The sequence below is a fragment of the Penicillium robsamsonii genome (assembly GCF_028829455.1).
Source record: "Penicillium robsamsonii strain IBT 29466 chromosome Unknown utg000008l_segment0_segment0, whole genome shotgun sequence".
NCBI classification, from domain to species: Eukaryota; Fungi; Ascomycota; class Eurotiomycetes; order Eurotiales; family Aspergillaceae; genus Penicillium; species Penicillium robsamsonii.
In genome coordinates, this window is record NW_026643226.1 from 156507 (window position 1) to 182604 (window position 26098).

The 26098-nt window shown below is 49.3% G+C and overlaps 12 protein-coding genes across 12 annotated transcripts; 6 read left to right on the forward strand and 6 right to left on the reverse strand.

Annotated features, from left to right (window-relative positions):
• Positions 1–271: 271 nt before the first annotated feature.
• N7447_010846 (uncharacterized protein) lies at positions 272–1111 on the reverse strand (the record flags this gene model as incomplete). Its single annotated transcript, XM_057235108.1, has 3 exons — positions 272–948; positions 983–1024; positions 1060–1111. The coding sequence occupies 3 exons, from the start codon at positions 1109–1111 to the stop codon at positions 272–274; spliced, it is 771 nt and encodes a 256-aa protein (XP_057080426.1).
• Positions 1112–1457: 346 nt separating this feature from the next.
• N7447_010847 (uncharacterized protein) lies at positions 1458–1937 on the reverse strand (the record flags this gene model as incomplete). The annotated part of the gene is made up of 2 exons (XM_057235109.1): positions 1458–1749; positions 1855–1937. The coding sequence occupies 2 exons, from the start codon at positions 1935–1937 to the stop codon at positions 1458–1460; spliced, it is 375 nt and encodes a 124-aa protein (XP_057080427.1).
• Positions 1938–2050: 113 nt separating this feature from the next.
• Positions 2051–2335, forward strand: N7447_010848 (Amidohydrolase 2; the record flags this gene model as incomplete). The annotated part of the gene is made up of 2 exons (XM_057235110.1): positions 2051–2207; positions 2271–2335. The coding sequence occupies 2 exons, from the start codon at positions 2051–2053 to the stop codon at positions 2333–2335; spliced, it is 222 nt and encodes a 73-aa protein (XP_057080428.1).
• A 304-nt stretch (positions 2336–2639) lies between these two features.
• N7447_010849 (uncharacterized protein) lies at positions 2640–3785 on the reverse strand (the record flags this gene model as incomplete). The annotated part of the gene is made up of 1 exon (XM_057235111.1): positions 2640–3785. The coding sequence occupies one exon, from the start codon at positions 3783–3785 to the stop codon at positions 2640–2642; it is 1146 nt and encodes a 381-aa protein (XP_057080429.1).
• Positions 3786–4336: 551 nt separating this feature from the next.
• N7447_010850 (uncharacterized protein) lies at positions 4337–5236 on the reverse strand (the record flags this gene model as incomplete). The annotated part of the gene is made up of 1 exon (XM_057235112.1): positions 4337–5236. One exon carries the CDS (start codon positions 5234–5236, stop codon positions 4337–4339), a length of 900 nt encoding a protein of 299 aa, XP_057080430.1.
• A 395-nt stretch (positions 5237–5631) lies between these two features.
• N7447_010851 (HNH endonuclease signature motif containing protein) lies at positions 5632–6897 on the forward strand (the record flags this gene model as incomplete). Its single annotated transcript, XM_057235113.1, has 1 exon — positions 5632–6897. The coding sequence occupies one exon, from the start codon at positions 5632–5634 to the stop codon at positions 6895–6897; it is 1266 nt and encodes a 421-aa protein (XP_057080431.1).
• Positions 6898–7314: 417 nt separating this feature from the next.
• Positions 7315–8873, forward strand: N7447_010852 (putative salicylate hydroxylase; the record flags this gene model as incomplete). Its single annotated transcript, XM_057235114.1, has 5 exons — positions 7315–7613; positions 7664–7830; positions 7889–8204; positions 8264–8345; positions 8400–8873. 5 exons carry the CDS (start codon positions 7315–7317, stop codon positions 8871–8873), a joined length of 1338 nt encoding a protein of 445 aa, XP_057080432.1.
• Positions 8874–9494: 621 nt separating this feature from the next.
• Positions 9495–11475, reverse strand: N7447_010853 (pyridoxamine-phosphate oxidase PDX3; the record flags this gene model as incomplete). The annotated part of the gene is made up of 6 exons (XM_057235115.1): positions 9495–9731; positions 9792–9885; positions 9966–10109; positions 10356–10893; positions 10973–11296; positions 11421–11475. The coding sequence occupies 6 exons, from the start codon at positions 11473–11475 to the stop codon at positions 9495–9497; spliced, it is 1392 nt and encodes a 463-aa protein (XP_057080433.1).
• Positions 11476–12075: 600 nt separating this feature from the next.
• On the reverse strand, positions 12076–15870 carry N7447_010854 (pentatricopeptide repeat protein; the record flags this gene model as incomplete). Its single annotated transcript, XM_057235116.1, has 1 exon — positions 12076–15870. The coding sequence occupies one exon, from the start codon at positions 15868–15870 to the stop codon at positions 12076–12078; it is 3795 nt and encodes a 1264-aa protein (XP_057080434.1).
• A 4331-nt stretch (positions 15871–20201) lies between these two features.
• On the forward strand, positions 20202–21377 carry N7447_010855 (uncharacterized protein; the record flags this gene model as incomplete). The annotated part of the gene is made up of 1 exon (XM_057235117.1): positions 20202–21377. One exon carries the CDS (start codon positions 20202–20204, stop codon positions 21375–21377), a length of 1176 nt encoding a protein of 391 aa, XP_057080435.1.
• Positions 21378–22106: 729 nt separating this feature from the next.
• erg8 (phosphomevalonate kinase) lies at positions 22107–23621 on the forward strand (the record flags this gene model as incomplete). Its single annotated transcript, XM_057235118.1, has 2 exons — positions 22107–22450; positions 22514–23621. 2 exons carry the CDS (start codon positions 22107–22109, stop codon positions 23619–23621), a joined length of 1452 nt encoding a protein of 483 aa, XP_057080436.1.
• A 1025-nt stretch (positions 23622–24646) lies between these two features.
• On the forward strand, positions 24647–25601 carry N7447_010857 (uncharacterized protein; the record flags this gene model as incomplete). The annotated part of the gene is made up of 3 exons (XM_057235119.1): positions 24647–25205; positions 25304–25387; positions 25444–25601. The coding sequence occupies 3 exons, from the start codon at positions 24647–24649 to the stop codon at positions 25599–25601; spliced, it is 801 nt and encodes a 266-aa protein (XP_057080437.1).
• Between the last annotated feature and the right edge of the window lie 497 nt (positions 25602–26098).

Below are 26098 nucleotides of genomic sequence, written 5' to 3' on the forward strand. Positions count from 1 at the left end.
CGGAGGTTATCGGGAGTAGGTACCACTTTACCACTCCAAAGCTGACCGCCACAGTCGGATATTAGCACTTGCATGCTTTGGGACTTTCTTTTCAGCCCGGACCATATTTTTTTCGGCTGTTCGCATCGCAGGGGGGTTGAATACTTACACTATGGTCATTTCCTTCATGACAGCTTCTATAATTGTATGGACTTGGTTAAAATGTCGAGTTTTTTGGTCTGCTCCCATATTGTACAGAAAAGTCCAGGTCAAGGGGACCTACCTACAGGCTTTAATCGGGCAACGGGTTGCCTCTCATGTCCACCGGCATTTCTCTTCCGGAGCCCAGTCGGTTTGAGACACGTCTATCCAAGGGGCCGAACCTTTCTTCGTGTATCCGACCGTAGGTCACACTAAACCATTTCACTGCTCGCTCATCTGCGCAGCTATCGAGAATATCGTTATTCACCTCAAGGTATGCACACATCATAGCCACCCATGTGCTCAATCTGTCTCCCCAACCAGAAAACTCGGCATTCTCATCATTTTGATCGTCAATAACACACTTCACAAAACTTTCCACCAACGCCTCTTCAAGTGGATGGCATATACTCCTGTATATGTCGTAGCCCTTGGTAGACACGTTATTCTGCTTTATGTCACCAATCACATCCGGTATGGAAAGATTTGCGAAGGAGTTTGGGGCCAAGGTCAACCGTAGACTCCCAGCAAGGTGGTGATTGAGTGGATATTCGAACGTCGTAGTTGAGTTATCCAGACGTTGATACTCCCTCTTGACCTCTTCAATAGCCTGCTCTGGGTCTGGGAGTGTCGCTAAAATCTCGGGGAGAATCGTGCGGTCGGGGATTATTTCATAAAATCCAGAGCCCTTCAGCTTCTGGCATGCTGGCTCATAGTCCTCATCACGGACGACAACCATAGAAATCTTGACATATTGAGTAGCAGGCGCTGGAATATGAATGAGCAATAACCCAACTTATACCTACTACAATAGGAACACCCAAGTAGTTCATTGCAAGCGGTCCTGAGGAAAAATAACCAGCGGTGCAAGGAACTGACCTATTTCCGAGGTGATCGGGTCAGGCTGGGGATTACGTGGGTGTTGAATCATGTTCAATTTGTGCAGGAAGAGATCAATTTCGTGGTCGGGTTTTGGGTGATGTGAAAGACCGAAGTAAAACAAAGCGTGTGGGGATGATCTTCGCGCACGTGATCGTTGCCGCATAAGTGGGCCTGAATGTGGGGACAAGGAGTCTCTGAGAACACAAAGCGACAAGATGGAAGGTGACTGTATTGACTATCTGACGCAGGGGAAAGGAAGAGAAGAGAATGAGCTAGGTAATCCACACAAGTCCTGCAGAATATGATCACATGACTCCGGGTTCCAGCAAATTTCCCAGCATGTACGATTGACTCACTCGTCTAACCAGGTACATTCTCTTCTTTATACTTAAAAGCTATGGAAATCCCGCGTTCCATTCGGAATTGGAAGAAAGCCTGGCCAAATCACCTGCACGCTTGACGAATCCCGAGATCTCAGAGACATCAACCCCTTGATTGCTCAATTTCCATAGATTCTGAGCCTCTCGACATTTCCGAAAATGTTCAATGAATTCGTCATAGGAGTACACTTTGTTTCGCCGACGCCAAGGGTTTGTCGACAGAATACTTGGTGGCGACGAGCCGACATCATCTTTTTCTATGGCAACTTGGCGGCCACTGCAGCATATTCCATTCTGGACGACGCCACTTTCAACATCGAAATAGGGTTAGTCGGTCATAGGTCTCGCTATCCCCGGCACCCCGGAGCTCAGGGGAAGAGCAGTTTTATTAACTTGACGTTGTATTATACACACTTTTCGGCCTTGGAAGCACGCAATGCCAGCGTGTTTGCTCACGCGGCTTCTCCAGACTGTACATCTGTCGCCCTGGGCCATCCTATCCCGATGACCGAGTATCCTTTCGGCACTGTGCGTGCCATTGAGAATTTGCTGCTAATCTTTCCCACGGAGGTGGCGCAATCCCCTTTCTGGCTACCCGAATCGCTGGCATGTCCTCCTTTCCCTCGTTGGGTGGACTGTCGGTCCCTGAATCCATGGCCCAACTTGCCAGATATTACTTTGATACCGCTGCCTCGACTTCTGCTATTCAGTTGGCGGCTCTGAAGAGCTTTATTGGCGCGGGCCAGAATGTGGCTGGAAGTGACTGTAAGTGGGCAGTGCCAGGAACGCTCTCGAAAACGTGCCGCTGCGGTATACTAATGCATACAGATCCGTATGTTCCATTCTCGCAGGCCCAGCCGGCATTAGCTGCGATCGAGGGTAATGGCTTATAGGTGGGTTATTACTAACATAGAACACAAGAGCTCTTTGAATTGCCGCATTTTTCATTGGGGTTTTAATGACAGTCTTATGTGATAGTGATATTCAAAATCAAATATAACCCTGTTTTGCATTTGATATCGCTAACTATGTAATTCCCACTCTAGGGTAATTCCTACTCTAGGCATTTCTTACAGAGATGCGCTAGAATCAAGGATAATGATATAGTTGGCTTGACTGTAGTTATTACGTTGATAAAGGCCAAAACCAACAAAAGACAGACACATATGACAACCTCTGTCCAACTCATGCCTCGTCCTAAGATGACTCTATAAGGTCAGCCACTCTCCGTATAATCTGGTTGAAATCCGGTCCCGAGTAGGTGAAGACCACATCCTCCCGTTCAGAAAAGCACAGTTGGCCCGGATGGAATAGTCTCCTGTCTAGGGGCCTGACCGCGAGTGCGTAATGTAGAATCCTCCGGAAGCTCACGAGCCTCTGAGATTCTACCACACGAAGCAGAATCAAACTGTTAAGTCGGTATACATCTCCACTCAATTCGCGGAGAATAGAGCGCCAGCCTCGAGGCTCCAGCTGCACAACAGAAAAAATAACAGAGCGAAGAGACTTTCGAATGTTGTAAAGGAACATCCCCAAAGCAGCCGAAGAGTCAATTGACATCCGCGAAAAAGTCAACTCTTGTAGTTCCGGCAAGCATCCAACCGACGAAAGCTGCGAGAGAAGTGAAGTCGATTTGCAATTCCAGCTAAAAAGGATCCCCAGCTTTCGGAGAGATTTGGCGCCTTGTATCGTTTTCGCCATCCAATTGATAGTCTCCGTCTCGGCATCCGGCATCGCAAGGCTTAGTTCCTTGAGCTGGGAAAATGCCGGGATCCTAAAAGTGGCGAGACCAAATTGCGTTATGTTTTCCTGTTGCCTTCTATCCCTGTATCTCATAACATCTATCGAGAAAGATTCCATCGGAATGTTCGTGGTGGATATAGTTTCGAGAAGGAAGCCAGTGGCCGCGTCAAGCGTGATGCCATCGCCGTCGGGATGCAGTGTTGTATATGTTAAATAGTGCAGTTCGAAAGATCGACAGTTCACCAGGCGTTTTATCACATCGTGCCATGATTGAATATATGTTTCGTTTGATGTGTTATCCGGGGCGAGTTGTCCCAGGCAATCTTTTGAATTCCTGATGATCTTTAACTTGTGGACACAGGGGCCAAAAATTTCATCGTTGGCTGCTTTCTCGACGCGGGCAAGTGATTTTGGTGAAAGATCGGTCTTTAATGTGTGTACAAAGGTTTGAGTAAAGTAGCGAAGGCTGCTATGGTACAGCGCTCGGCAGGTGAGCCGAAGAGCGCATAGACCAGAAGCCTCGGTGTGTCTGGCGATGTCCGCTAGTAGCTCAAGTGGGAGACTATGGATGCCTGATGCGGGCGCTATTTGGGTACCCATATTGAACTGAGAAGTAGGCCAAAAGTAGGGGACTTGGTAAGAAAACACAAAGGATACTGGTATAGGGTTCGTAGGGGCGAATAAGATATAGTTGGATGGAAGAGAGTGGTAGTTATTTTGGATGAAAAAGAAATGTAGTTGAAGGACACGAAGGTAACGAACTAAATCGAAGCTCCGGTCCCGTTTTGGGAAGTAGAAAGTTTCTCGATAAAAGGCAATATAAAAGCAAAACATGGTATGCTAACCTGACATCGATCATCAGACACATCAAGGCCGCTCCCTTTTGGGTATATAGGGCATCATAATTAGATCCAGCCTAGGTGTATATAGTTCCACTACCGTACTATGACATCGGGAAACACTAACATATAGCAATGTAAAAAAGTGCAAAGTAAAAGATGACTCAATTCCAGGGTCGGAATTGAGCGCTTGGCACGGTTAGTTAACTACCTGCCTAATCAGCGAGTTGGGGCGATATGCATGAAAGCCTGGATTGTCAGGCAGACGTGTTGGCAAATACATAAAACAAGGTGGATGAACATAACCCCCTGTTATGATTTGATGCCAACATGATAATACAAAGTGATGAAAGGGAATTGAACAATTTTCTGCCCACTGTGAAACGTCCAGTTGGTGAGGTCAAGGTCTGGCTGATCCAGCAGTTGCCAGGTTTCTTTTGCGGTGCGAGTTCGGAGACAGGATATAAACCCATCAATCAAGATAGTCAGAGGTGCCACGGGAAAAATGAATGTGAAAAGGAGATGGATAGGCAAATCCCAATACCAAACAAGAGTTACAAAGAAAGTATAAAAGAACACCAAAGGCGAGCATAGACAGGTCCAAAGATCGCGTGACGTGATTTCGAATATGCTATAGGGGATCAAATTAGCTGATGAAACAGATGATATCAACGGAATCATAACTTGCATAAACGAGTCAGCAGACTCAATTGCATTACGCAGAATTCCTGCTGCATCTTCATCTCCAAAGTGGTGAAAACAGATATTGAAGATCCGACATTCTTTTTTCGAACTTGCTGCGAATCGAGGAACAGCTCGAGCATCCACCGGGCTCTCGATATACGTGACATTCTGCTGTTTCTTTGAGATTCGCTCCCACTCTTCAATATGGGGATACAAATCGGTCAAAACAAACTGAACAGGGCCCTTGCCCTCGGACTCGAGTTGTTTATTGAGTTCCGATTCGAGGACTGGGGTAGGCCCACCGGCGCCAGCGCAAATGTCCAAGACTGTGTACGAGGAAAGGTCTTTCAAGTGCTCTTTGAACACCGCACATGCCTGTTTCGCAAGACTTCCACGGCTCCACCAGGGGACTCGAAGATTCCACAATTGGGTGAGAACTAGTTGCTCGTGCTGGTGCAGCCATGAGGGGCACCAGCTTTGGTCGCCGATTTCTAGTAGCTGCGATCGAGGCCAAGAGAATAGTTGCATTGTGAAGATAGAAGAGTTGAGGAAAGACCTTGAGGCAAGGAAATAGCTCAGTCACGTGCCACACTCTGCTTTATACATGAACAACTGTATAGTATATACCGGACAGGCCACGGTGCCGCTTTATGGGGGTATATTTCACAGACATTACTTGCATCATGACAGTTTCACAGCTATGTATATTACCTAGATAGGCTTAGTAGCTGTTAAACTTTACCGGTGACAGTAACACGGGTATTCTCTTTCCTCGCTGGACGAATATCTCTGAAAGTCATCTTCTCGCTACAGCCATGAGTCTCCTTGAACCTGAATCCTGAAGACCAGAATTTCCAAAGTTCAACCCAAACGTCCAATGTCTGCAGAATCTGAATCATAACATGGATGTTCTAAGCCAATCAATGGAATCCCTCCAAACCGAACCAGAAGCGATCCGAGTTCTTAAAAAAAGAAAACACGAACTGACAACGGATCTGACGAGAGCCCGAGGACCCTGGCGGGCACATGGGTCGTTTGACCTGAAGTTCTGGAGCCAAGCAGTGCAAATTGAAAAGATCAACCTTGAAAGGTCAGACGTTGATCGAAAAATTTCTCTTGGAAGTTTTAAAGGTCTGAAGGACGAATGGGAGAAGACAGACGAGGCCAAAAGCATATTCGAAAAGATTCGGGCCCAAGAGCAGACCAGGAAAATCTGTGAAGATAGGGTTACTCAGCTGAAGAACCTCCCACCTCGTAGGGGTCTGAGGGCATCGTTTATGAAACTCTTCACCACCTCCACCATGGGAATGGCCATCAAGGGTACAGGCGCAGGAGGTCGAGACACAAGGCAGCAGGCCAATTTCCGAAGCACTATGATCGAAGTATACGGGGCCAAACATCCAACTAAACCGTGGCTGTGGGATCCTATCATTGGGGATTATCTGGAGAAGGAGGTTATCCAAGCATCTCATCTGTTTCCCGATATGAACGGCCAAGATACAATGGACGCAATCTTTGGGAAAAAGAGGCCAGCAGAACTTTTCTCCCCTCGGAACGGCCTCCTTCTACATAGAAGGCTGGAGAGCTATTTTGATGCTGGAAAATTTGTTATAGTTCCTGATATCCCGAATTATGATAACGCCATGGTATCTGCGGTTAAGTACTGGCTCGAAGGTGAGCCCCGGGAGTACCGTGTTCGGCTGATCGACCCAGACTGGGAGAAACTTGACGAGCCTGTCTCTAGATTTTCGGATCTGACATTCAGACAGCTAGACGGCCGTCTACTGAAGTTCCGTTCAGGCTTCCGACCAGCAGCTAGATATCTGTACTTTCATTACTGTGTGCAGATACTACGGATGTGCTGGCAACATAGCAGCCGCAGCAAGTCAAGCCAAGCCACTGCAATTCTACAAGCAGAAAAAGGGAAGCCATTCTGGGGGACTGCGGGAAGATATCTCCCGCGCAATATGCTCTTGGCCCTCGTGGAGGAGATGGGCCATGAATATGCATTCGTTATGGATGGGGCTGCGAGAAGTCGGGATGACGATAAACTTCTACTAGGCGTGCTTTCAAAAAGCGTCGAGGCCCGGCCATCTATTTTGAACCCGGGGGTTTTCGATGGTGTTTGGTCGGGGGAAGACGTGTCTGAGATTGACGACAATGACGGCGATGGCGACGAGGATGAGTAGGTTTGCTTCATTCAAAAATAGCCTGGGTACATGTATTATTATCACCTCCAGAATTGCTGTACCAGAATTGATTGAAAGTTACCATCTTGTATGATCTTCCCGGGTTGATGGTCACTAGCTAAAATCCAGTGTATATGTTTAATTGCTTGATGTCTCTATATTGTGTCGCCTTGAATAATACATGTGGATCCAGGACCTCAGGAGGTATTGCCAAATCCACTCCATATACGACTTCCATCACCAGATAAGTCTTGACACAGCAGATTGATTTTGTTTCCCACGCAAAGCCTGAATTCCTGTATATGTCATATTGTCTGCATACGAAGTGCACACAAGGTGGTCTGAATCGGAATTCCCACTAGTCCTAATTCGGAACCCAACGCAGTCCGGGGGAACATCACTTTGACATCAACAGAGATGAAAGTCGTTGTTGTCGGCGGGGGGCTAGGCGGGCTGGCCTGTGCAATTGCTTGTCGCCGTGAAGGTATCGACGTGGAAATTCTCGAGCGGTCACCCGAAGTCCACGAAGTTGGAGCAGGCATCCAAATCCCACCAAATGGCGCTAGGATAATGTGCGACTTTGGCCTACTTCCCCAACTATTGGAGCACGGAAGTCAGGTGCAACAAGTTCATTTACGGAGGTACAAGGATGGCCGTCTTCTGCGATCAATGCCGTTCGGGGACGATATCACGGATGAGTTCGGGGCACCGTGGATGTACGTGGTTGATTGGCCTGGCCGTGATGTTGTCTCTAACCCCTTTGCAGAATTATTCATCGGGTGGACTATCATCGCATCCTTCTTGACGAAGCAATTCGACTTGGTGCCGTCTTTCAATTGGGGGCAGAAGTAGAAGATGTTTACACCGATCAGCCAGCCGTTCTTCTCGCTGACGGGAGATGCATATCGGCAGATGTTGTGATTGGCGCTGACGGTAAGTAGATAGATCATTTGCCAGTTATATTCTCGACCATCTAATCTGACAAGAAAAGGCCAAATGTCCACGGTCAGAAAAGCTGTTCTCGGATCTCCTCATTCTCCAGTCCCCACAGGTGACATGGCCTATCGGGCAACCTTTTCACGAGAGCAGCTGGAGGCTTTGGGAGACGAGGAAGTAAACAAACTATGTCGGGAAATTGCGATCACAAGCTGGCTCGGACCAGAGAAGCATACCATCTTCTACCCTCTCCGTGGTGGAAGGGAGTTCAATCTTGTTCTCATGCGGCCCGATAACTTATCATCGGGCTCTCGGAGAGAGCAGGGTGATATTACAGAGATGCGAGAGAGCTATGCCGACTGGGACGGAACGTAAGGATCCCTGGAATAGTCGGATCCAACTTCGCACTAATATGGTTCTCGCTTTCTAGATTGCAAAAGCTGGTTTCCTGTGTGCCATCGGTGTACAAATGGAAATTAACACATCTCTCCGAGCTGGAATCGTGGACCAAGGTCGGTATATCACCATGTCTTTCCAACCACGAACCTACTAACTGAACTCGCTAGGGATCTGTTGCTTTACTTGGTGATGCCTGTCACCCCACTCTGCCATATCAGGCACAAGGGGCTGCGATGGCCGTTGAAGACGGAGCAGTCATCGGCAAGCTTCTTGGTCTGTTGCAGGCTCATTACCTAAACCCTAGAAACCATGGAAGCGATCCCTCAGTATCAACGCACTCCTCAGCTCAAGATCTCACAGCTGCTGTACTAACTCTTTATGAAAAATGCCGGAAAGCACGCACAACCCGAAATGTTCAAGGAGCAATCATGAATCGGAAGCTTTTTCACATTTCAGATGGGTTCTTGCAAATGATCCGGGATTTCATATTAGGATATGCAGGAGTTACCCCGAAGAGCGATTGGACATGGCTATTTTCATTCCGACAGGGGCAAACCCTTGGTCTGAATGTGCTGGAAGATTGTGAACGGGTCTTTGAAGAGTGGAGATTGACACTTTCATTGCACAGAATATATCAATAAAGCTTCCTTGCAGCCAACAAGAGTGACTGTATATGGCTGCGTTCAGTCCCACAGGAGCAAACTACTTTTCTGAAAGAAGAAAGCACGAGAGTGGCGTTTTAGCCTTACCAAAGACAACGATATCGAAGAATACGAACGGGGTTTTAGTTACTGGTCTGTACAATTATATCAGAATGAGTCAATTCTTGAACTAAAAGTACATCAAGGTCAATGTTCCAGGGCGCCTTAAAGACAGACGAATCTGCATCAAAACGGGTCTCCAGTCCTGACTCCCCGAATTCTTGATTTAGATCAATCATGGGATCGGATCGGAATCAGGCAAGGATAGGTAAGTCGATAGAGCTCGAAAAAAAAAAAAAAAAACATCTTCGGGATAAAATAGAGCCGATTAACTGACGCCCTATCTTGTTTGGGGATATGGACCTGGAGAGCAGAGCTATCAACCGAGCAACAGCTCCTATCTGGGAACTACAATTCTGTCGCCCTTTTCTTACAGCAACAATCTACCCTCAAGATCAATGAAAGTCGTCCCATACTCCCCCATACTAAAACCACATATCCAAATTCTCTAAATTATATAGATCCAATATAACACCTAACCTAACCCAACCTCAATCCAATCTAAGCCCCCTCTCTCATCCCAACCAAAATACACCCAGCCCCCATCATCGCAGCCCCCAACCACCAAAGCCCACCAACAGCCTCCTGAAAAACAATCATTCCAAACAACGCTGTCGCCAAGAAATTCGACGCTGTATTGGTGATGGAGACTTTGACCGTCGACGGACCAGCTGTTAGCGCGCGTGTGAAGAGGGCCCACATTATTATGTTGCAGATGACGTTTAGGCCGAGACATGCCTATGCATAGTTAGTATAACACAGTGATGTGTTGTGGAGGATCCATAAAGATAAACATACACCTCGAGTAAGCATCTCAATCACAGGCGATGATTCCAACCCGAAGAGGTGGGCGAGGGATTGGGCAAAGGCTGTGGTGTGGTCGTCCGTGGTTCTGTGGGACGTTAACATTGCAAGAGCTGATAGCTGGTAGCTGGTAGCTGGTAGCTATAGCATCAATTATGGATAACGTACAATTTCGCAAAAACACCATTCAATGCAGCAAAGGCGCCGCTCGTGATTGCGAGGACGATCCAGGGGGATGTGGAGGGAGAGGTTGATTGGGAGGTGGACATGGCTGCGGTTGGGATAGAACTGTATATCCCGTGTTTCGAAGTGCTGTGTTATAAGATTACAGACTATATCCAAGTAGCGTAGGACTCAAGGGATGTTTCAAAGACGGAGTTCGCGTGCCAAGACTGATAGTGATGGCGATAAGAGATATGGATGATGCGATAGTTTATAGAACAGTTAATTGAACCCCCTAAATCCACTAGACATGCAGCTAAATCTACATCTATAGTCTATGGCGACAGTCTCTGAACTCGCCACTTCGCACCTTCCTCACTCTCAACACGAACATACCGGAACCGATCATGCAAACGACTCCGACGTCCCTGCCAGAACTCCACAGACTCTGGCACAAGCCTCACACCACCCCAAAACGGCGGCAGAGGAATATCCTCCACGCCCTTAAATCTCTCCTCCATCTCCTTCACCTTCGACTCAAGCAACGCCCGTCCATCCGCATCATCCGTCTGATCAATATCAGCCGGCACAATCGAATTCCCATCAAACGCCCCCTGCAACTTCGCCACACTCTTCCGTCGCTGGTTCTCCTCCATCTGCCCGGGCTCCGCAGACCACAAAACCCGACTCTGCCAACTAGCCCATCCACCAATCCGACTCCCCCGCTCCCGCGTCCGCCAATACAGCTCGCTCTCTTCACGACTAAGCGGCTCAAGCAAACCCTCAATGCGGACCTGGCGTTCAACGCTACCCCAGCTGAACGTCAACGCACCCCATTTATTCCCCGTCCCAACTTCAGAGGTAACGCTAGTGGGCTCAGGCATGGCGCCGAGTGTATCGGAGCCATCGAGACCAAAGACTTGTCCGCCTTTGCCTTCGCGACTACCCCAGTTACTGTAGATGACCCAGCCGCGCTCGTCGAGTTCTTTGAGGTAGACGATGCGTGCGCTGACCCGGCCGGAGGGGAGGGAGGCGGTTGATAGGGTGCATGTTTCCGGGGCGGAGGAGGCGGGGAGGCGGGGGGTCCCGGAACCAGGTGTTGAACTGGTGGAGGGGGTTTGTGCCGTGGATTTGGGAGATGGTTAGGGGTGGGTTTGTGCCGAATTGGTGCGCGCGTGCGGCGTGCGAGAGGACCTCCGTTTCCGTTGTGGAGTCGGGGGTTGATGTTGGGGTTGAGTTACGGAGGGCTTCTGCGATTTGGCTTGGGACCGGGGCTGCTTGCGGTTGAGGTTCTGGGGTTGGCTCCTCGGAGGTTTGTGCAATGTCCCCTGGTGCAACTTTGGGGATTGGAGTGTTAGCATGAGGTTTGTATGAGTGAGGGGCTTGGATGGATCTTTGTGTAGAGGGATGGCTTTGTGTAGAGGGATGGCTTTGTGTAGAGGGATGACTTGATAGACTTACAGATTAGCTTCTTCGGACGCCGGTGGGCGTCTGTCTGATATTCGTTTTGGTCCATTGTTGGTCGGTTGGTAGGTGGGTTTGAGGAATATCGAAGTTGGCGGGGTTGAATGCGGAGGAATGAGTCAACGGAACGGAAAGTGAAGGGTAAACGGGCCTGCATGAAAATCAAGGGATAGAATAAGTGTACCTCAATTGCCAATGATACCAACGATTTGAAGAAGTAAAAGTTCCTAGAAGCTGTTAAAGTTCCGTACAAATCCAAAATGTCAGCGGGAAGTTCCGAGACGTCATGCCATTCCAAGGCTTTTAGAGATAAGGCATGAAGATTACAGTAGAAATACCTTTGACTCATTCACTTTTTTTCATTTTGATTTTTGCGTCTATGACGCGGTGGGAGAGTTGAGATGTGACTATAGACAAAAAATGACAATGGTATACAGTGCTTCAATGCACGCCCTTTTTGAACGCCAATAAACGCCAAACCTTCGCTGGATGCAAAAAAAAAAACAAAAAGACAAATATCCCAGGTATATATCCAACTGCCCCGCAGACGCCGAACGGGAAAAATCCCACAGGGATCCAGCCCTAGCAGAGAGTTTGGGTGCAACATAAACATTAAATGGGTATCACCTGGTCACAATATAGGCAAGAGAATTTAGAGAGAGGCGGAGGCTCCACCGATGAGATCGACGATCTTGCCAGCCACCGCAGAAGGGTATCCGCGCGACATCATCTCCTGGACAATGGCGGCGGCACTAGTGCGATCGTCAACGCTCAGGAACGCACGGGTCATCGCTTCGTAGGTGCTGGGCTCTCGCTTCTGAATGCCGATACTGTCATAGATGACCTTGGCCTTGGCCACGTTACCCTCGGTGGCCCAGCCATGGATCAGAGTGTTGGCAATGTAGGCGGTCATCTCGACCTTGCGTGCGAACATATTCTGGACCACTTCTTCGGTGTCGGTGACGCGGTGGTTGGCGACCATAGACTCGAAGAGGGCTTGGTAGAGGCATGGCTGGAGGCGCACGCGGCGGTCGGAGACGACGGTGTCGAAGACCTTGCGCGCACCAGCAAGGTCGTGTAGGACACAGCCCTTGGCGTGCACGAGCGAGGCGTAGTGCACGGCATCCGGCTGGTGACCGGCGGCCTTCATGGATTCCAGCACGGCTTCGGCGGCGGCCATGTCCACTGGCTCCAAGGAAGCGTGTGCGTCGATGAGAAGCTTGTAGGTGTGGAGGGTGGGCTGGATGTTGCGTGCCTGCATGCGCTCGTAGTAGGCCAGGACTTTGCTGATGTCGCGCTTGGTGTTGAGGAAGTACTGGATCATGGAGTTGTAAGGCGCGGGGCGCGGTTTGTAGTTGGGCATGGATTCCATCTCTTCGAACATCTCCTCGGCGAAGCGCTCGTCACTGACACGGCAGAGAGCATTCACAATAGTTCCGTAGGTAACACTGGTCGGGCGCACATTGTTGGCACGCATCTCGGCGAAGTACGCAAGGCAGTCGTCAATGCGACGGGCCTTACCCAGCTTGCCGATCAGCGCGTTATACAGGAAGGAAGTGGGCTCCACGCCTTCGGCGACGGCACGGTGGAAGACCTTGAGAGCCTCAGTGGCCTCGTCGAAGGTCTTGGTGGACTCCTTGAGGGTGGTGATGTACAAGCCGAAAGTGTTGGCCGAGGGTGCGGAACCGAGAGTGAGAAGCTCCTGGTGGTACTGAGCAGCCAGCTTGCGGTCGCCAAGGGTGAGGCAAGCAGCAACCATGGCATCAAGAATGGAGACCCAGCCGTATTTGACAACGCTGAAGTTCATGTCGAGAGGAACATCGGTGCGTGCCATGTTGTGGATGTCGTGAGCCAGGGTCATGCGACCTGCCTTGGCCGCGGCGGTAATCAGCTTAGCATACGTAATGTAGCGTGGGTGGCGACCAATGCGGCGCATGTTGTTCAGACGAGTCAGAGCATCATTGAGGTGAGCCTCGCTGCGCCCGCTAGTCTTCTCAAGCTCCTCTGCGATGATAGCAGATCCGCGGAAGTCGGTGGCGTGAGCGTAAGGATCAAACGATTCGGGGGCCACAGACGGAGTGGTGATCGAGGTCTCCGCCATAGAGACGGGGCTTTGACGATCAGACGAAAGGAACGCCTGAGGAGGTGAAACGGAGGTCTGGGAGCCTGCCTCCAGATGATCTTGCCACTTCTTGACGACATCAGGGCGACTGACAAAGAGCTTGCCAACAGCCTGGTCGACCAGGCCAGTGGTATAGAGGTCCAGAGGGAGGGAAGAAGACAGAGCGACGTCCAACATGTGCGCAAAGCGAACGGGATGAGCGACATCGAACAACATGGAACCGCTGCTGACCAGCATGCCAGCCTGGACTTGGAGCGCCAGGGTAAGGTCAGCAGCCTTGAGCTGGGAGATACCGATGGGGCCAAGGTTGGCGACAGCGTGCTCAGCGAGAGGAGACACAAGACCACCGTTCTCTAGCATGGACCACAACAGTGACATGGATGATTGAGGGGAGAGAACCACGGCCGACTGCATAAGGACGCGACCAAAGAGATGGAGTGACTCGGTAATCTGTTCTCGTACGGGGTTGGCGACGGCAGCGTGTTGATCCTGAATGGCGGTGCGGATACGCTTGAACATATTACGGGCCTGGTGAAGACCTTCCTCGACATTTCCACTCTTGAGCAGAGCGACCGCATACATAGCTGTCGGCTGGACCAGATCCGGTGTTGCCTGACCCACTGTGTTCAGCATGATCCACAATGAACGGGCAGCGGAAACATTGCCTCGGCGCACTTGAAGGGCCAATAGCGAGATGGCTGGGTTCTGTCGTACGTCAGGTGCAGTGGGCAGACTATCATAAGCTTCGGACGCGGTGGGGAGATCACCCGCATCGGCCGCAGCAATGCAGATGCGAGAAATGGCCTGATTCCGAGCTTCATCATGCAACTCGTTCTTGGCCTGTTTTAATGCCTTGCTGTGGTTTCCTGTGTTGAGCGAGTGTTGCACAAATGCATCCTCGACAATCACGGCTTCCACTGCAGACCATCGGTCCTGGCGACCTTCGGTTACCTCATCGAATGAAGAACGGATCCGATCAAGGAACTGCATGGCTCCCTCCTCTTTACCACAGGATAGATAAGCACGGATCAAAGCAGCATAGACCTGGCCGTCTTGGCGCTGAACGATGCTGAAGACGCCGCTATCGTCGGAGACAGCGAGTCCTCGGTACTCGTTATAACATTCAACGGCACTCCTGAGATCCCCAGTGGAAGCAAATGCGGTGATCATGGATGGGAAGATAGTGGCATGTGGAGTCATCTTCTGCGATTCCATATGGGCGTAAATCCGGATCATATCCTCCACCTTACCTTCCTTGGAACAGGCAATGATAAGGTGACGGTACATCTCAAGCGGGAAGACAAGTCGGTTGTGTCGGGTCGTGGCGGTATCAAAGAGCTTCACAGCGATGGACAGAGAAGTATCCTCGGCGAGAAGATCCCGCTCCAGTTCACTCGACTGAAGCATGAACTTGCCAGGCTCCTCCATGCCACCGAATCGAACGCGTTCCTGCTCCAATGCCTCCTTGGCCTTGATGATATCGTGAGCCCGGGTGACCAGAAGCTGAATAAGAGTCTCGTAGGTATCTTCATCGGGAACTACCCTTCGACGAAGCATGTCAGAGTAGACATCGAGGGCCTTGGGAATAGCCTGGGCTGCATCAGGGTGGAGACGGATAGCCGCGACCAGCAAAGCATTGTATGCCTCGACGGTCGGAGTGAATCCCTCCCGGAGCAGAGTTTCGAACGCAGCGGGAATTTCCGCAAAGTTGTTGGAGTGAGCCAGTCGCACAATGCGATCCGAAGCAATCTGGTTGGCTTCAGACACGGCGACACCCTCGACAGTCATTTCAACACTCGCACCTTCCCCCAGCGCAGCCTCCTCAGCCTGGGCCTGCTCCTCCTGGATCTGAATCTCACGAGCCACAGCCTCCTCCACTTGGGCACTAACATCCTCGTTCACAGCGGCCTTGGTCGGATGAGGGGGAGCTACATCGGATGCAGCCCGGTCTTCGTGAACGTTATCAGCCTCCTCCGCCGAAGGCTTCCACCCAATACGGCGCTTGAACTCGAACTGGGTCCAATCGCTATCATCACCGGTCTGCTGAGCGTTCTGCCATGCGGCATAATAGGCGGCTAGACCGAGATCCCCATTTCCAGATCCTCCCTGGTTGGCCTTGGCGCCAGCACCGGACGAACTGGACGCATTGGAGAAAGCATTCTGTAATTGGGTTGTGCGGGAGAATTTCGCAGGTTGGGCGAGCGCGTTAAAGGGGGTGGTGGACGTGTAGGACTGCGACGCGGCGACTACGGATTGAGCATAGCCATGAGTAAAGGCTTTGGTGAAACTCTGGCGCGCGAGGTGGGTGAATGGTTTGAAAACCATTTATTTAATGAGAAACCTCTTCAGAGCAAAGAGGCAATGCTGGGACAAAGGTTAGCGGGTGTAATGATTTTCACGTGCTTTTTTTCCCTTACCGTGCACTCAAGATAATAGCGAAAGTGCAGGTTCATTTGACGACAGTCTGTCGCCAATGAACGCGCAAGTGCAAAATTAAGATAATATTATATTAAAAAAAAAGGACCTGTTGTTGACAGGGCCAAAAGATGTGAGAGAGAAGGACGGTAGCCTGGGAGGAAAAGAAGGGGCTCAAGTATGTAATACGGCTTCTTCTGGAAAGAGATGGAGGTTTCAAAGTGGATCAATTTTATTAGGGCCGATCTTCTCCGGAGAATCCTCTTGCGATACATTTTTGTGACCCCTCATTCAGATTCCCTACGTATCGAAGCCTTTTTACGAGTTGTTGGTACATTGATGCATTGTATCTTTCCTATCAGATCTTCCCTGCAACGCGGAGATACCCCATCGGGTCATCTCGAAGATACATCGAGGACAAGTACCTACAAGATACCAGCTGAGTTTAAACGTCAAACAGGTCAGGTGGCTGAAAAGTCGAAGAAAAACCGACACCAATCAGCATTGAGAGATTCTCCTAGTAACCTTGGTAAAAACGGGGTTCCTGGTGAGTCACGTTTCTCTTCCGATTCTTTTTCTTCCTTTTCTCGGAACTTCCAATTCCCCGGTCATTTCACGGCCATCTCGGCCTCCCGACTGGCCGACTCGGATTTAACGGAGAACGGCAGTATATCTGCAGGCGGTCAAGAAATCTGGCCTTTCACCTAGTTTTTAACCCCGAAACCTGCCTTGCATTTTTGGGGGTCTTTGAACAGGGGTTGGAGTTCTTTTTCCCCTCCTATCGGGGTTATCCTCATGGTCTTTGATTCGTCATAGTCGACGTCAGATCGAAGTAGATTGGCTCCTTGTTTGGGTCTGAAAATGCCCAAAATCGGACTTCTTGGATTGAGATCTCACACGGATCTTGCTCCTGTGACCGGGCACCGGCTATAGCCACTGAAAATAAGACTCTGGTCTTTATTGTGGCTTGGAAGTTGCCCGGTTCCCAATGGGGTATTCCCCGGGGTAACACTAGTCCTGGCGAACCGATTTTGGGTGATTTTCAGGCTCAAACGACGAGCTAATCTACTGGTTCTGAACACTTCGTCTCTTTGGCATGGTGCTTATCTTCTATGATAGAGAGTTGAAGTATTTGAGAGCTCATCCCAAGAATAGTTCACAAGAATAGTCAATGAAAAGCACCGCAGTGGAGTTTGCATGGATATCAATAACATCATTCTCCCTAGGCGCCAAGATGCGATATAATAGCCCTAGAGTATATGTCATGTGACTACGGACATTCTGAACATCCGGCGTCGTCATCGAAGGAATCCACGAGGGTTCTTGTCGCGGTGCTACATTGCACTGAGCAGAGTCTGTGGAACTGTGCTGTGCTGGTCTACACCCCAGAGATGCTTCCAAAGTCCCAAAGATCGCAGTGCATACACTTCAGGCTTCGGCAACAATGGGGTCGTCCTTGGCCACTCTACCTAGGACATAACTATCATGGATTAATCCCATCCTGCGCTCTATGGGAATTCTCAGCCCGAAAATAATAAAAAAATGATCCAGCTGGAAGATCAAACCGCACTTCCAGATTGGGACGTGCCAAAATGCTAGACATCCGAACTAGATCAAAACGCCCGCCTGGTATCAATCGCGAAATAGCGAAATATGACCTTGTAATAGTTTGTCTTCTAGGTCTACTCCACATCAAGTATAGAAGCCACACTACACCGGACCTTCTTTTCACAGCCAGTGAAGGTAGCTGGTAATTGCATCTATCCAGACCTATCAGAAATGTGCTACAAATTACATACAGTATAGCAGCTATCTGGCCATGTCAATCGAACATAAGAGTGAGAGCTATATCCAGTATGTATTTACATCATGCCTTTACTTATTGATTTCACACTTACGCCACTAACACAAAATATGCCACTGGATGACTTATGATACTGCACTGCAGCAAGCAATGAAAAGTAACTGATACTACCGTTGACGTGGAATTATAGCCTACAACAGTGCAGAGTGCAGACGAAATGAACATCACAAGTGCTTCTGCGTGGACTTTCTACATTGCACGCGCCCATCTTCAACGACTTGGATTTAGGCGCAGACTGTGTCATGCTTTGCCTCCCCTTCAATAGTAGTTTCTGCACGCCGGTATTATCTCCTAGTATCAGTAAGCTTGACGACCGGGGATGGCATGCACGTACTATTACCATATATATGGCATAGATGTGCATATCAATATCGTGGAGGTACACCAGAGCCGGGATACATTGATTACTTGCGTTATAATCACCTGCCAAAAAAGACTCCACGATTCCAACTCATTCTTAAAGCTTCGACTATACGGCCCACTCAATATCTTCCCTGGCAAGGACATAGAGAGATATTTGGCTTTATTATGATGGCACTGACTGTAATATACCATCGAGGGTAGGAGAAAGCAGATGTGGAGAGGGAAAAAGAGAGTTGCGAGGGAAGCTGTTAGCCTCGATCTCGCCCTTGGCCTTCATGTCTTCGTATTTTTCGCTTAGGTCCTTATCGTAGCAAGTCCGAAGCCAGACTGTCTGCATGCTATCTTCTTGATTTGCACAAATGTTTCTCTCGTGGATTGACTGGTGAACGTAAAATCAGACAGGTTTGTCTGAGCAAGGACCAAGCTTGCCCTATCATGATAACTTTAACTGAATGTTAACGTAAAGTCGAGGAACACGGTTGAAAGCCAGACAACTCGATCGATCAGCGACAACGCTTGATATCTCCACGCTAGTTGCTCCCATTGTGGGTGGGGGGACTATTGTTTGAATCAACACTTTAATATAAACACTCAGCGAGATGTAGCATTCTCGCTTGCTTTCTTTCTTCGAGATCTTCCTTTGGCAGAAAATAATAGAGTTCCCAAGATTGTATAATGTCTTTGTAATGGAAGATGATAAAGAGGCTTTATTAATCTGCACTTAATAAAGTATTTCTACCCATCGTTTTATAAACCACATAGGTTGCACCGTATTTGATATAGTTCTATGGGTATCACGTGTCAGAAGGTGACGTTCGATGAAAAGCTCCAGAGCAAAAGGAAATTCACATGATTTCTCCAAGTCAAAACTTAAAATATTTGATCAACGCTCAAGAATATTACGGAGCTTTCAGCTTACAAAGAAAAAAGATTGCTAATTCTTATGGTACTTGTATTGATACACAATGTACTTTGTGACACATTAACTCCACTATGAACTATGACGTGTGAATACTAACATTCGAAGTGTTACCCACTATTACTTATATAGCCCCAGCCCTGGCATATTCTAACAGTACCTTATGCTATCTTAACCCTACATAAGTATATTTCGGCTGAGTCGGAAGCGCCAAGTACAGGAGCATAATACTCGATTTGGACTACACGTGATTCCGGAAATATGGGTGGGATTTCGCCCGGACGATCCATGTGGGTCTTCAATATAACGTCCCATGTTCAATCACATTGTTATATTTGGGTTTGATTGGAAATCAAAAAAAGCTTCTCGAAGGAAATATTCGTTTCAGACGTTCTGGAACACTTGAACTGTTGACCGGGAAGAAAGTCCCGGGCATATTTCATTGTCTCCGGGAGTTGCGGCCTAGGCGCTTCCACAGGTACTTTTATATACATTATTATATCCCACATCCCACGCCCCATATTGCGATCAACATGTACGATGATGCTAGCCCGATTATCAATGTATCCAAATACCTACATAGAATACAGTATTCAAACTATAGAAGTGGGCCTAGATCGTCGTTCCCATGACGATACTCATTTCCTTCGAAGACCCGCGTCATCCGTATGTACTTAGGCATGTAGCGTAGGGCCAACCCATCCGCCACTAGATATCGGAGGTTCGGAGAGGGAACGGAAAGTTCCAAAGAGGGATGGCAAAAGTGAAGCAATTGACAACGCTTCTTGGTTATCCGAATGGAGGATTTCATTCTTGGGTCTCTGCCGTCTTAAACGGATCAACCCATTATTGCCGGGATAACCGGTAAGAGCTTCCATATCTGGTGACGAAACCCACTATGTGGCTACTGAACCATACAGCCTGACGAGTGATTTTTTATGTTTGATCTTGGAGAAAGGACTTATCGCTCGAAAGGTACTGCTTATAAATTGCGTCAGATCCCCTTCAGGCTGGTTACTACACATACCCCCTTCCTCCCACACCTAGGTACATACCTCTTTTATATTAATAAAGCTTGTGCAAAGCTCCCTCGTCATGACCCAGACACTCTTGGAGACACCGCTCCATCCTGGGCGCACTGAACGAGGCTCGGAGAGTGATAGCTCGCTCGACGAGATCGCGCAGGCGAAGCACAATGCCCTGGTGACAACCCTCGGCCAGCATGGAAAAGACCTCGACAATTCGGCATCCCCGAAACGATGGAAGAGCTTCTGGACGGCATTCCGACACTTGGCACACTTGACCCCAAAACAAGTTGACGATTTCATGGCGTCGTACGTCATCTATAACCTTGACTGGTCCGACGAAAAACAAATGACCGAGTCTCTCGGTCCCAATTACCAAGAGAAAGTCGGCGATTGCTTGAAATCCTATTACGGAGTCCTGAACCACCTATGCGCACTCGGCGATGTCGAAAAAATGTACATCCCGCCATGGATGAGCCCCAAGTGCAACGTGCTAGAGAACCAGATCCTCTACGAGCGCTCGATCGCACAAGACATCGGCCTCATGACGGGGAAGAAGGTGCTGGATCTGGGCTGTGGCCGCGGGCGCGTCGCCGCCCACATGGCGCAATACACCGGCGCCCAGGTGACGGGCCTTAACATCGACCCGAACCAGGTCGACCAAGCGACAACCTTCAACCAGGAGCGCGGACTTCAGAATAACTTTGTCACACAAGATTTTAACGACCTCCCTCTACCCTTCGACGACGAGACCTTCGACGCATTCTACCAGATCCAAGCACTGAGTCTGTGCAAGGACCTCCCTGCCTTGTTCCGCGAGATCTTCCGTGTCATCAAGCCAGGCTCGAAGATCTCCCTGTTGGACTGGATCAGCCTGCCGGCTTACGACGCCAGTAATCCGGAACACGCGGAGCTCATGCGTCGCGTCAAGCCGCTCATTGGTGCTGTCGGTACACCTACGCAGGAAAGTCTCGAGTCGGCGTTGAAGGAGGCTGGGTTTGTGGTTGTGCGATCGGAGAACGCTAGTATCGATGGTCTTCAAGCCCCACTTATCGATACCGTCGATGTATACTTCCGCACCCTGCGCCAGGCGATCCTTGCGCTCGTCAAGGTGCATGTGCTGCCGCGACACTTCAAGACCTTGATTAACCGTCTTTGTTTGGATGGTCAGGCTTTTGTTAAGATGGATCGTATGCGCCTTGCTACGACGAGCTACAGTATCATTGCGCAGAAACCCAAGGCTTAGGTTGGAATCACATTTGGTGATCAGATATATATCACCCGCTTTCATTGTCGCCCGCGAATTGGAAACCTCGACACACAATACCCTGTACATTTACAACAGATTAGAAGTGGGATTTGACGCATGGCGGAGTTTCGGTTATTTCTTTTTTTTATTTTTCAGATTAGTTTCTTGAGCAAGAAGGAATTTAATGTTTCATGAAGGGAATTGCATTTACATTTGATAGTTCACAATATATTTATGCATGTAAAAAGAATCTCCAAGTACATCTTGAACCAATGAAGGAAACCAAACCCCCAAAAATCAAGTAAATAAAAAGCATTATAGCCCAAAGAAGAAAAAAGATAAGGTCGTGCCCGGGATCGAACCGGGATTGCTGGTATCAGAAACCAGAGTGATAGCCATTACACTACACAACCAATTGATGTGAAGAACAGCTACTTTTGACTACAAGAGCCTGTTCTTATTTTTCTCACTATTCATACTTCTACACCCGTGGACTTGTCCGCTGTGCATCCCCACTAGTCCCTATTAGGAGAATTCCATACTTATAAACTGGAGATGTTCAAAACTCCTTTGAGCTGCATCTGCGCAGCGTAAGCTCACATCTTATCTGCACTATTCCATCCTCTTCCAACCATCCCCCAACCCCCGTGACCGCGGGTCCTTACTCCCCCGTAGTTCCCGGCTTTTTTCTCCCCCACAACAATATCTCCAACCTACCAGTACTTCATGTCTCCTTTACCGTCTTCCGTCACGGCGCTGTCTGCGCCGGGCAAGGTCCTCTTAACCGGTGGTTATCTCGTGCTAGACCGCGGCTACACGGGTACCGTGTTTGCGCTCGATGCCCGCATTCATGTTATTGTTCAGCAATTGAGGAGGGGTCACCGCCGCGGGGCATCAGGATCTGGACCGACTCCTGGCGTTGAGGCATTATCTAACTCGAGCGCCGAGGACCAGGACGGGGAGGATACCGTTGTTGTGCGTTCCCCGCAGTTTGTTGATGCGGTGTGGGAATATGGTGTGCAGCGATGTGGGAATGGTGGGGGTGTCAAGGTCATCCAGAAGGGAGATGGGTATGTTTAACTGTCGCCCTGTTTTTTTTTGAAAATAATTGACTAATATTATCTTCTCTTTAGACCGCGAAATCCCTTTGTCGAGACCTCTCTCAGCTATGCATTGACCTATATCAGCTACGTTGCCGACTCTAAGGACTTCGGTTCCCTGTCTGTCACCATCATGGCGGACAGCGACTACTACTCCGAAACCACTGCCTCCAAGGGCCCGGCGTCGCAGGGACGTGGTGGGCGCTTTGTCAATTTCGGCGTTCCGCTGTTCGAAGCCCACAAGACAGGATTGGGCTCTTCAGCTGCTCTGGTTACTGCGCTTGTATCCGCCTTGGTCATTCATCGCACCATGCAGCCAGAAGACCTCGGTGCTGGTCGGGATAAACTCCATAACCTCGCTCAAGCGGCCCACTGTGCAGCCCAGGGTAAAGTCGGATCTGGATTCGACGTTGCTAGCGCGGTCTACGGTTCGTGCCTCTACCGACGGTTCTCACCCTCAATCCTGGAATCTCTCGGCGATGTAGGCTCGGCTGGTTTCGAGGAGCGCCTGTTCCCCATTGTGGAGGACTCCGATCCCGAGCATCCATGGGACACCGAGTGTGTTGACTTTGGCATGCAGCTCCCCCGCGGGATGCAGCTGGTTCTGTGCGACGTGGACTGTGGTTCCCAGACTCCCTCGATGGTCAAGAAGGTTCTCGAATGGCGCAATAATAACCGCAAGGAAGCGGATATTCTCTGGGCTAGTCTCCAGAATAACAACGAGCGACTGCGTCAAGAGCTTAAGCGCCAGGCTCAACACCCCGATGCCAACCCCGAAGGTGACTTTTCTGATATTCGCACCCTTATGCAGCGAACACGCCAGCATATTCGCACATTGACCCGCCGGACGGGTGTCCCCATTGAACCAAGTGTACAGACCGAGCTGTTGGACAGTGTTTCAGAGATTGAAGGTGTCATTGGCGGCGTCGTCCCGGGGGCTGGAGGATACGATGCCATCGCGATCTTGATCCAGGATGATCCCACTGTAATTGCGCGTCTGAGAGATCACCTTGCGAACTGGACGAGCTCGATCGAGGATGACTTTGGTGGCAAGATCGGCAATGTACGACTGCTAGGCGTGCAGCACGGCTCCGAAGGCGCGAAAAACGAAATGCTGGAGCAATACACTGGTTGGGTCTAGGTTCTGGTTTTAAAACAAGGCAACCGGTGTCCCACACCCATCAACGTGTTTCGGCTACCAGCTTAGCCTCCCCTATTGCATCCTGGGCTGGACCCTCCAGAGAATACTAGGATAATTCACACGAATCACGGCTGAAACGATTTTGACTCGCATGTTTCTATCTTTTCCCCATCAGTACCCACCCATCTGCGTCTCTATCTTCAAACTTATCCCCCTGCATATGCACCACGAGTCCCATCCTTGGCTGAGATGTGTTTTTTTCCCCCGACGTCTATGTGCGACCGTCCGTTTGCCAGATGTTCCAAAATAGACTGGACTGCTCTCAAGGCGAACTGCGTAGGTTGATATTCTTCAGCATGATTATGATATATGAGATATAGAATTCACTTGCATTTCATGCGTGACAGTGGAACAGTGAAACTGTTATATTGTAGTCATGAGATCTCAATTGTCGTACGGAGTACTACAGACTATAGAGAAGACAGAGATACTTATATGGAGAAAGTGACCTGTCGATGCAACTATCCAGATGTCCAGATCTACAACATCGTACTATTAGCGTAGACAAGCTCGATGGACCTTGTCTTGGCCTAACTAGTTTCCCCGGATCTTCAATTAATATTCTCTATTTACATTGATAATGATATTAAATATTAATGTGTTGAAGTACTAAAGTATTAGATTATAAAATCATTACAATCCTGTGTTTTTTTCTTTGACTCAAAAATAGGGGAAATAGCAGTTTCAATCAAGTTTAGGGTCAAGAAGTTAGGCTTGCAGATCCCCTGCCTTCTTTTTTTCCTCCAACCTATTCAGTACAATTTGATTATCATTTCGGGGGTACATATATGTACAGTCGTTTCATCCACACTAGTTGAGGTATTATCCTGCGCCTCCCGCTCTTGACTCCTCACATCCTCTCCATCTCCTCTCATTCCTCTCACGGAATACCCTTGCCAAACTTGACAGCCTCCCTTTTCCTACGGGGATAAGTCAATTGTTAACTGCCATCGGGGCATCTTAAAATGTCTACCGATCACCCGGAGTCGGGGCCAAACACCAAAGATATCAACCAACCCCCAATCACATCTCCGCAGGATCAACAGATCACAGCACCAACCACAGAGCTCCAAGCCGAACCAGACCTTGTCGCTGATACGTCCATCTTATCCGTCCATGATCAAACACCCGAAACTCAGACCGAAATCCACCCCGCAACTGGCCCCGGTGGCGAAACCAAAACCGCCCCCGTGACAACATCTCCGACCAACCCTCCTCAAGTCACCGACAACGCACCCGTCGCGCTGGCACAACAAACTACACCGCCTTCAATGGAGACAGACGAGCCAAAGACTGCACCAGAGACCTCAACAGAGCACTCTGATGACGGTTCTGGGAAAGAACTTGAGGAGGATGCTGGTCCGTCCCTGGTGATTACCCTCTTGTTGACAACGGGATCGCGCCACCCGTTTACTATCGATGGAAAATATCTCAAGAAGCGATCGGTGAATGTTGAGAACTTTGATCCGTTCTTGATGAGCGTCTACACGCTGAAGGAGTTGATTTGGCGCGAGTGGAGAGTTGGTAAGACTTTGACCCCCGACCTTTACATGGGCAGAATGCATCTTGATGGAAGATGTCGTGGAATGAGAATAGTCAAGCTAACACTCTTGTCGATGTAGATTGGGAGACCCGTCCCTCATCACCGAGCTCGATCCGTCTCATCTCGTTCGGGAAGTTGTTGGATGATAAATCACCTGTTTCTGGTATGTTTTTTGCATTGCATTATGGTTATAGAATTTGATATTAACAAACCAACCAGACTCCAAGTTCAGCAAAGAACATCCTAACGTCGTTCATATGACCGTCAAGCCGCAAGAAGTCGTCGACGAGGAAGATGCAAAGGGAGCAAAGGCACAGTACAGCCGGGAGGGCGAAGCCAGTGAGCGCAGTCCGGGATGTCGATGCATCATTCTATAATCTCGCTGCCCCAGCTACGGGTCTCAAGTGTGGACGGACGGCTTCTAGCAATACTGTTGTCTGCTGCTTACATCCTTCCACCCTGCTACCCGACCTCCCCTTGTCTGTCTGTCAACCTCTCCACCCCCCATCTACCTGCCATGGCAGCGATGCGCCTAATTCTGCCTGGACGCAGGATCGACATCCCTGCTCTGAGCCAACATGGGCGCTCTGGAAGCGGCGTTTGGACATTTTCTTCTGACTGCACCTCCATCCTGGGACCATAGTTTTCGACTTGTTGCTCTTATTTCTGCGCCATGTTAGGCCCGGCCCCCCTTGTTCTCTCATCGCTGTATCGTCTGCATGGGGGCCTCATTCATCTACATGGATCTTCTCCGGAGTATTTCGTGTCTTCTGAGGGCACTATCTGAGATTCATTATTTGCTTTTCGCATTGCTGTCACCATTATTCTTACTTCTTCCCCACTGCCCGATTTTTCGATATATACCCCCTCCAAT